Here is a 10,121-nt window from a genome sequence, read left to right as displayed (position 1 = left end):
TGGACTTTGTCTTTCCTCTGTCCCTCACCTGTTATTCTTACTTGCCTGTTTGTTGGTTTGCACTACCAAACAGTCCAACACACCTCTGCAGAGTCCTTTCCAGAGTGCAGAGGATGGATTTTGCTTTCACCACCTCTTGTCTCCTCCATGATGCAAAGCTCTAAGCAAAAGGCAGAGTGCAGAGGAATGAATTCCCTCTGAAACCCAGAGTGAGAAAGACGGGAAATAATTCAGCAGCAGCTCCAGCAGCAGCATCGGCATCAACAGCGGTGGCAGCAGTGAGCGTGAGAGAGATGGAGAGAGAGGGAGTATGTGAGTGTGTGTGAGAGCTGGAGTGAGAGCGAGTTCCTATGCACTGTGCCGAGCGTAGCTGAGCTGTGCCGTCGCGTGGCAAGCTGTGTGTTCCCGTTTGGTTCCTGTGCGCTCTGGTGAGGCAGGGCTTACAGAAGGGGAGAGATGCGGCTTCACTCGGAGCTCCAGCATCAGTGAAGATCAGCACCCAGCCGGGGCATCACAGAGCAGCATGGTAGAACTAGAAACCCACTGCTGACAAAAGCGTGACTGATGATGACAGCCCACGCGTGGGTTACCATGCGCCATAGTCGCGCCGCTCTAGGAGGAAACACAGCCATGTGAAAGTGACTCGGCTGCCAGCAACTCTTGGACATGTTTTCCAGGGCAAAGTCTGGATTTCTTTCTGTGTTTGAACTTGTTTTTTTTCTCTTGGTGCTTTCTGGCTGTCCCGAACTCACCTATCAGGCAAGGACTAAAGGCAGATGGAACAAGGGGGGTAAGTGATGATGGGGAACTTTGATTGTAGTGTTTGTAAATTTGGGTTAAAGATGTTGAGCCGTGCTATGTCATTATGCTTTGAAATGAGCTGAAATTTGATGGATGTTTTTGATGGATTTTTTCAATTTTGGATGACAGTCTCATCACTGACTGACCTTGCCTTGAAACACTTTTGAATATGGATGTTTTGCACCACCCTATTTATGTAAAAGTCTATACGTAATGTTTTTCCTCTGGAATACTTCTGTCTTAATTATGACTCACTGTGGCAGTTGAGGTGTGTTCAAAGGAAGTTGACCTGATTTTTAAGCACTGAAGGAAGTGGTGACCACTTACATTTGCTGAATGATAACTTTTCAGCAGCAGCTGATGTATAGCTGTCCGAAAGTGAACACTTAATTTAACGCCCTTCATAGCTTTTTAGGGTTTTTGTCACACTTTCATGGTTCTCTTGGTCTTTTTTAGTGTTGTTTGAAACCTCTCCACCCACTACTCAACACACACACACACCCTGCCCTGTCTGTGTGGCAATGTGTGTTGAGTGAGATCACATTTATCCGTGCACCCTGGAATGTTTGGTTGGCAGGACATGCCACTAGTGTCTTAGAGCTGTGATATTTGGTTTTAAAGACTTAGATCGCCAGTCTTGAGGAGAGGTGTTAATAATTCATCTCAGCCCCTCCGTGGGAGCGGTCCTCTTGCCTCTCTTGTAGCATTTAATCCCCTTTGTCGGATTAAAGGAACCTCTAATCTTAGTGCTAGTTCTCAGTGAGAAGCCTGAGAGATGCTCCCTGCAGCCTATCGGCATTGTTAGCACTCGAGGCTCACGCTCAGTGGGACGTGTGTGTCTTCAAAGAGGCAGTGTCACCACCGTGATCTATTTAATGATTCCTTGCCACTTTCTTTTACTCTCGTTCTGCTTCGCCTGGTCTCTACTTCACATTTCTTTAAACGCACCTCTTTTGCACTCTTCTTTAGTCCACACACCTCTCACCGACATGCATCATTACCGCTCCAAAGTTCTAAGTTAATGACTTGCACCATGCACTCAGATTGATGTTACGCACTCTCAACTGTTGGATAATGTAAGAATTTTTCTTTTGATGTCCAGGCTTTTTTTTTGCTTTCAAAATTTATATAAGCAGAAATTGTTCTAACAAGCATATGAAATAGATCGTACCAAATCACAATCCTTTCATTTTCCAGATTTTTTTGCTGTCAGTGTATAAACAATCTATGATGGAAGGAACATTTCCAAATGGAACCAGAGAGAGAAAGTTTTTCTCTGCCAAAGCATCAAAAACAAGATGCATTTGCAGTCCAATTTTTGAATTACTTGAAATGATGGGTAAAACATATTCAAGGTTGGAATTTGATGTGTTCTGTGCAAATATGAATCGGCAATCTGTAAACCAAGGGTAAAAGCAGATTCAGTTTAAAATCCCAGCTATCACTGGCCTCTGTTGAAATGGAGGGCTGTGACCTCCCTCGGTGTAATTAGGCCATAGACTCCATTCCTATCTGTGCATAGATGAACAAATCATTCCACAGCCATACTCTGAATTGTGACCTTGCTTGTTTGGTTATGGTTTTGTGAGATGTTTTGAAAAGACTAATGTTTCTCAGAATGCAGATAAGGTCTGTGCAAGGTTGACACACAGTTGTGGCTGCCCAGTCATTACCTATAGAACATATTGGGATGGAATAGCTATTATACATTTCATTTGTGTGCCAGCATCGTGTCACTGGATATCTCTCACCAGCGGTAATTTTCATTGACTGTAAATTGGCATTCATAATCACATTCAGCGTTATGATTTTCACGCTTGTGTCATTTGAATCTGCACTACGTTGATGAGATTATCAATATTTTCTGTTCTGTTCTTTTTATACAGCTGAGAACACACTACAGGTTTGCACACAGAATGCATAGCTGTAAACTATCTCATTCACTTATTAGAAATAACATGACTGATCTTTTTTTATTCATGTACAGCATTTATGTGGCCAGTGTACTTAAAGACCAACAAAAACACGAATATGTGACAAATTTGTGACTCAGTAATTGTAGGTTAACTTAACTGCACAATATGAGGGAGGTCACCTCATTGAAAGGTGGCCGTATACATTTTGTATTTTGCTCTCTCCTTTAATGAATAGCAGGTCTGGTCAAGTTGAATTTATGTCAGTCACAACAGAATCCAGTGGTGACAAGTTGACCTGGTGGAGGAAATATCTAAATGTCTATAAAAATTCATTAAACCACAATCGAGTTAGATTGATTCCTGGGGTTGTCCTGTTACCATCCTCAAAGCTTTGAAGCTATAAACTTTTACGGCTGCAGCACCTGTCAGGCCTACAGGGGGTGAGTGATACTCACAAGATTTTGGGTTGAGCATTAAAGGGATACTATGCTGATATTTATCCAGCTTTGCATCATAACACTGTGGGTAGTATGTGTAAATGAACTGTGGTAAATTTCCCTCAGTCTTACTTGTGCTTTTACTAGTGATCATGCTCATCTTGGCAAATTTGTGCTTGCTCTAGAGCTGTTGCTTGTACCACAAATTGTACTTTCTTATTTTGTGAAGTCCACAACCACAAAGAGTATAGAAGCAGATCAAGAGGGAGAGACGCCTCTTTCTCTCTCTTTCTCTCTCTCTCCCTCTCCCTCTCTCTCTCTCTCACTCAAACTCAGACCAATCAAATTGTAAAAGCGAGACAAAGCTGATCAAATATAAACCAAGTTGCTGTTATTTTATCACCTGTTTCTCACCTAAAATGTCTTTGGAAACATATTTTAGGGCATCATGTGTCATGTATCTTGTTTGAAAATGTGTGAGCAAGAAGTACGTGCCATACTGTTTCCTGTATTGTAAAAATGAAGTCTTAAAATAATGAGATCAAATATAAACTAAGTTTCTGTTGCTGTTTTGTCTATTTCTCACCTCAAATGTTTCAGACACTTATTTTTGTTTACCATTTAACTGTAATTAAAGACCGTTTGTTACCAGCCAGCCACCATATTGTTTCCTGTGTCAAAACAGACAAGCCTGCCTTATGTCATCGACCGGCAGGAGCCTTTATTGATTCAGTGCTGTGGAGTACATCCTGGTGCTTAAGTTTTCTTAAAGCAAATGCCGTAGCTCTTTTACTTAGTTTTTGTTTCTGTCATGTAGCACCAATTTTAAAAGTATTGTGTCTTTCTGCTGCAAAGACAGCCTAGTTTTATGAAAAGATTGTCTTTCTAGTAGTTAAATACTTTTTTTTATAGCTAATCATAAAAAGCAGTTCATTTAAAAAAATACTGAATGGCAATAGTAAAAAGAATAACACATAAGAATGACCGCTGAGATGTCTCTGATCTTCTAGCAGCCTACGCTGTCACACCGTGGGAATGGGACAGAGAAAAATAAATAACGTCACATAGGATTTTATAGATAGGTTTCTTGTATATTCATGATTCTGTGTGGCCAAGCTGAGTTTCAATTTGACTTTGAGCCATCCTTGCACAGCTGGATGTACACTGACTGTGGGTAGTCAGTGGATTAACTGCAGGTGTACCAGCTGTGGTATGGTGAAGGTTGCAACAGAATATTTTTTATTGTCATTCATCTCCAGAGAGTGGAGCACTAGCTCTGTGATCTAGAAACAACTTACTTACTTACTTCCTGTGCATGCTGTCTAACATCGCCCAGAATCCAGAAAATTACTATTTCTTTATATTGTCATACCACCCTGCAGAGAGAGCCTCCATAACTAATATAACACAGGCGCTCAGATCAGGGGCAGCAGAGATTGAAGTGAGCCTGGCAATGGGGAGTTCAATTGGATGTATTACGATCCCACCAAACTACAATAAATGGTAATGTGAAGACAGTAGAGAGAAGCCTGGCTGTGTTCGTACAGAGCTCTGAAGACAAATGATATGTGAACCAGCCCAGGTTTGGAAACAGGGTCATTTTTTGTAATGTTCTCAACAACTGATTTACTAAACAGGGGCCTGCCGAGGCAGCCAGCAAAAAGACTAATGGTAAAGACAAGTGACCAACACCTATTACAGAAATACTGCTCACATTCCTCTGTCTCCCACAGCTGAGTGTATCTGACCGTCTGGGATGCAGATTTATAGGGCAGGAGCATAGAGAAGGAATTAATATTACCACTTCCTACCCACACAGGAATAGTGCAGCCTACTACAGATCAACAGCATAAATTGCTTACTCCATCACTGCGTTTGCACATACTCCATTACTGTGCAATTAGTGAGTGCAATTCAGGGCCGCGCCGGCCATGACAAATAATAAAGGAAACATGAAGCAACATTTATTCAGGTTGCCATCATTCTAATTGAAATTGTAACTCTAAATGATTAAAATAATGATTCAACTCAATTTAAATAGTGACCACCCTTATTTTGAGAGACTTATATTGTTATAAGATAATTTCTCTAATTTGTACTCCAAAATAACTGCTGAGACATCAATAAAAACAAGTCATATGTGGCAAGAAACACAAGCAGTCAGATGATCATATGGATTTTCACAACACTCACAGGCCGTGTTGGACAGTAACACATTACAGTAATGATGTTTTTTTTCCAAGTAGCAAGTAGTGAAATGAATTACAAATAAAATTTCAGTAATAATATTACAATTACCCCAAAAACAAATAGCTCGTTAAAACCTTGCTTTTGTTGTCATCCCCGTACTGATTTGAAATTCAGCAATCAGTCATATCCTCTGATTAATTGATGTAAATATCTTGCATCACCAAGCAACAAGTTAGCTTGGAAGAGGGAAATGCTTACATCTGCAGTTGGAAATATTACCCTTGCTTTGATTTTGTCAGCAGGAAAAATGACAAGAACATTGTTGTTCCAGGTAGTGGTACTAAGAGTTTATCCACTGCGAAAAACAAAACCTCAAACCAACTGTAACCTGTGTTGCAACAGCACAACGTGAAATGTTGCGTCTTGTAAAGATGCTAAAGGCTGCTCTTAGTGTTGATATCACATGCCAAGGGAGTGTGACAAAGAAGTGGTTTTTGATGCCTTAGGAATGAGAACCAGCTAAGATAACATGGCTAAACTGTTGTCTTGTTGCCTGCTCCTGTTTGTTGCCCAGCTGGACTTGTTTAGGGTTGTTGCAACACTTTGAGCTACTCAGAATAAGACCCAAGTTGAAATAAACTTGAAATAACTCTTCCAAGCTTTATATTCATAGCTGGTATCTCCACTGCTGTGTGTGCATACAACACATTACTCTGTCATGTTATTACCTAATTTGATCTTTGCTTTAGCAGCTTTTACTTAAATTATAAGTTTATTTATTTATTTTGGCTGCTAGGGTAAAGATTTTTATGTGGTGCATATTTTACAAGGCAGTCTTCTCTTTATGTAGAATTACCATTAATGGATATCATCCCCAATACTCTGATATGCCACTCATGTCCTGCCCTAGGAGGAAGGCAGAACTGGCTGTGGGGAGAGAAATATTACACAAACTAATGGGGGAAAAATTAGGCACCAGCCTGACAGAAAAATTAAATCACTGCCGTTACTTTCAATTAATATGTTTTGACTTGTGTCTTGGGGCAGGAAACAAAGTGATGGCTGTCATAGAGCACGGGGAAAATCACTCTCTATCTGCTCCTGTGACGTTTTGCTGACATACTGTGACTCAGTTTGGTTTCACTGATAATAACTGTTAGAGCCGTTTTCAGCATGCTAATGTAGAAATGTAGGCCGCATTTTTAGTTTTGCCAAACACATGATTCTTTATAAACAAAATATTTACAAGACAGCCAGCAAGTACATCTATAATGAAGCAGACTGTGCTCCCTCATAATTACTCAATCATGACGAAAAAAGGCTAGAAAGGCAGAAAATGCGCCTGCTGTTCCTCGTTCAATCCAATTAGATCATTAAGCCTTATGCCACTGCTAGTTGAGAAGAATCAGTTTCTCAAATGTACTCGCCTTAATTGTGTTCGCCTACGCCTTGTTAGAGATAAATGTAAAGTGTACAAGCTGAAAAGTGTGAGTGAGGTTACAGATACAATGGTAACAGGATTGAGTCAACATAAGGTATATGTTGTTGATGCCCAATTTAGGGCATCAGAGGGATGTTACAAAATCTAATTCTTTTGTGTGACTGTGCTATAGCATTGCCCAGTCTTACAATAACAATGCGCAACATAGATCTATGTAAAATAGACACATGCATATACATGTTGAGAATTCTGAAAACACAATTACCATAACATTAACATATCATTAAGCATTCTTGTAAACAATATATATTTCTAGCACAATACCTGATTTTTGTTTATAGTGTATTGTATGCATTCCACAATGTGTTTACTTAATATTAGGCATCAGTTCACTTTCTGTGTTGCTGGTGACTCATTCGATCATAATAGAGGACTGGGGCTGAAGACCTCTTCATAGCAGACATTTTAATGTGCCATAAGAAAAGCACATTAATGGTTGTGTTCAAGTGTTCCAGTAAGCTATGACAGTGTGACTGTGAGCCAGCATGCACAATACCAAGACCCTGACACTGAAGCAGAAAAATGGAATAAAACTGTAATTTGTTTTATTGTTTACACCTGTGCTTTTACCTCTATGACATGTCAAGAACTCATCAGTGGAAAAGTCTTATACACCACTTAGTTGGTGCCAGGCTTCCAACCTGCAGTAGTGTGTTGTTAGGCTTTCTGTGTGTGTATAAATAATCATACAGCAAATTATTGTGAAACCCTTGAGTTTTACATAGTTTGTCTTACTTCTTTTTTTTGATATCACTGTTTTCAAGGTCGTTTCAGCAGAATAACTCATCATCAGTGAATACAACAACTTTCAATTGGCAATTTAAGGTCGCTGAGTTCATATATGCTGTAGTTTTGCTGCAAGCCATAAGGACACAAGACCCTGATAAAATTTTAAAAATGCACTGTAGGAATTGAATGATCCCATCAGCAGCACATGCCTGAGCAACGCGATGGAATCCTCATACTAGCTGGTGTTTTTAATCATCTCATCCTTCAACTCCAAAGATGTAGCAGGATCAAGGACAAATGTAATTTTGTTTTTTAAACTTTGTTTAAAAAATGACTTAAAGATGAAATGATAAATCTACCTTCTACTACTTCTACTACTACTATGACTACTACACTGACTACTACTACTAGTACTACTATTACTACTAATACTACTCCTACTGTAGCTTTCCTAATCTTCTAAATGAGGGATTTTTTATTAGGTAAAACAAAAAGTTAATCTGAAGAAAGATTAGTTATTGTGCCCAATTACAGACTGAGACAGTGAAATAACAGATTCAGTAAATTGGTGTGCCACTTCCTCCTCCTCCCCACCCAGACCCCCAGCCCACTTGCCGTACAGTGAAGCTTAATTGCCACATTCCAGTCACACGTCCTGTAATGAAGCTGATTTCTAATTGCAGTGGAAATTAGACTTTACAATAACAGTGTTTTATGGGTGAATTCCAGACTGTAAATATGACAACTTAATTTGATGTATTGAAGTGGTTGTGTTTTACTGCCTGAGACCCTTTCACCCTGTCATCCCCTGACTTAGCTACAACCAAGTTGCAGAGTATCTGCTTGCTCACATGTGAAGATGCTCCATGTGTAATAGTGTATGCATGGGTGCTTTCCTGCGCTCCATATCTTTCCCTCTTGCTTTTCTCTCTCGTTTGCTCACTAGAGATGATGATGGTGGTCATACTGATGATCACGATGGAAGTTTTGCTGTTTAAATTTGTGATGTAAATATTTGTAGTACAGCAAAAGGACAGAAGTAGTCTGCAGAGGAGAGTGTGTAAAACCTTTTCTCTAACTTGCCATCCAAGCTTTTTGGGAAGTCTTTATTATTTCCTTGGAAATGTCAACATCAAGATAGAATATCATGTAGACTCTGCCCAGTTGAATTTTTCTGCTGTTGCCAGGAAGATGAGGCTGTCATGGTCAGAAACAGCAATCCTTCACAAAGCATGTCAGGAGACAGAACTATATCTCAGTAAGCTTTTTTTACCTTATCTGTGACTCTCTGCCTCACTCATAGTCACTTTCTTTTGATATACCTCCTTACCTCTCTTTGCTCTCTGCAATAAAACTTTAAAGAGATAAGAAGCTTTTTTCTATTTCAGGGTCACCATTAGCCTGAATAATGCATTGACAAGAGAAGAGCAGTTTGAGTTCTATGGAGGATAGAAGCACAGCCTTCAATTAAATTATACATCATTATCACAGCTGGCAAGCCTTGTGCGACGGTACCCTCTCCATCCGCCTCTAAATGTTCCATGTTACTGTCTTGTCCAATATTGTGTGTCAAGCAACAGCCTCTTCCTGTGCCAGCACCGAGCTGGGATGCAGATAAGGCCGTCTGTGCTGGATGGGAGGTGCACATTAAAACAACGAGAACAGTCTAATGCAGGGACATGGCTTAAAGGAACATACTGGCGTTATTCGGACATCCTGTCATTAACCCTTTAGAACCTGAACAAATTGGTTTCTTTCAAGAACATGGGGAAAAGGCAATAAGCAATTAAAACAATGAAAAAACAAACAAACATGAATATAACTTAGAAGACGTGCAGGTAAATGTATATATTTTGTATATTTTATTGTATTTTTCCTGTAATATAATTTTAAGTGTAAAATTGTTATAATATTTTTTACGGGACATTTTCCCCCTTTTTTGGGATAATTTTTGAATAATCCTCCCTTATTTTTTAAAACTCAGTTTTATGTCATTTTCTTGTTACCTTTTACTAATTTCGTGCAGTTTTGTGGGACATTTCTTGCCCAGCTTTTCATTGCCCTTTTTTCCCCATGTTTTTGAGAAAAGTTAAACCAATTTGTTTTGTTGTAAAGGGTAAAATAGCTAAATGCAGCACAAGAAAACTGATACTGACCCATGTTTTAAAGGGTTAACAGCGATTTTCCCTGTCTTTCAGACAATGGCCGCTAGTTTGATGGCACAAAATGGACATAGTTGGTCAATAAAAACCAAAGCACTGTGCTTCTATCAGATGGCAACGTAAAGTTATTTTCTGTTTGAGTTTTGTTCCCCAAGGCATACACTGTGTGCGCATATGCCCACAAAGTTTGTAAAACACAAGTATAACCTCCAGAAATAGCAAATCATCAGGAAGTGCCTCAGTGTTGTTCTTGTATGAAGCTGTAGGCAGTGCGTTAGGTCAGAATTGGGTCCACGGGAAGTAAAGGGGGCTACATTTTTCCTCTCACCCATGTAGTAGAAAGTATGTCCAACCAGATGCTGAATGTCATTTTGGACCCCAGGAG

At 39.7% G+C, this 10,121-nt stretch overlaps 1 protein-coding gene across 1 annotated transcript in view; it reads left to right on the top strand.

The window, feature by feature from the left end:
- The first annotated feature begins 666 nt into the window (after positions 1-666).
- The window catches only part of robo2 (roundabout, axon guidance receptor, homolog 2 (Drosophila)), a 350,439-nt gene continuing 340,984 nt past the window's right edge, over positions 667-10,121 (top strand). Inside the window, exon 1 of the mRNA XM_042486274.1 lies at positions 667-790. Coding sequence (XP_042342208.1) covers positions 667-790 — 124 coding nt within the window. The remainder of the gene's footprint in view (positions 791-10,121) is intronic.

The sequence above is a fragment of the Plectropomus leopardus genome, chromosome 5 (assembly GCF_008729295.1).
Source record: "Plectropomus leopardus isolate mb chromosome 5, YSFRI_Pleo_2.0, whole genome shotgun sequence".
NCBI classification, from domain to species: Eukaryota; Metazoa; Chordata; class Actinopteri; order Perciformes; family Serranidae; genus Plectropomus; species Plectropomus leopardus.
Note: the sequence above shows the minus strand (reverse complement) of the source record. Positions and strands in the feature narration are given on the sequence as shown.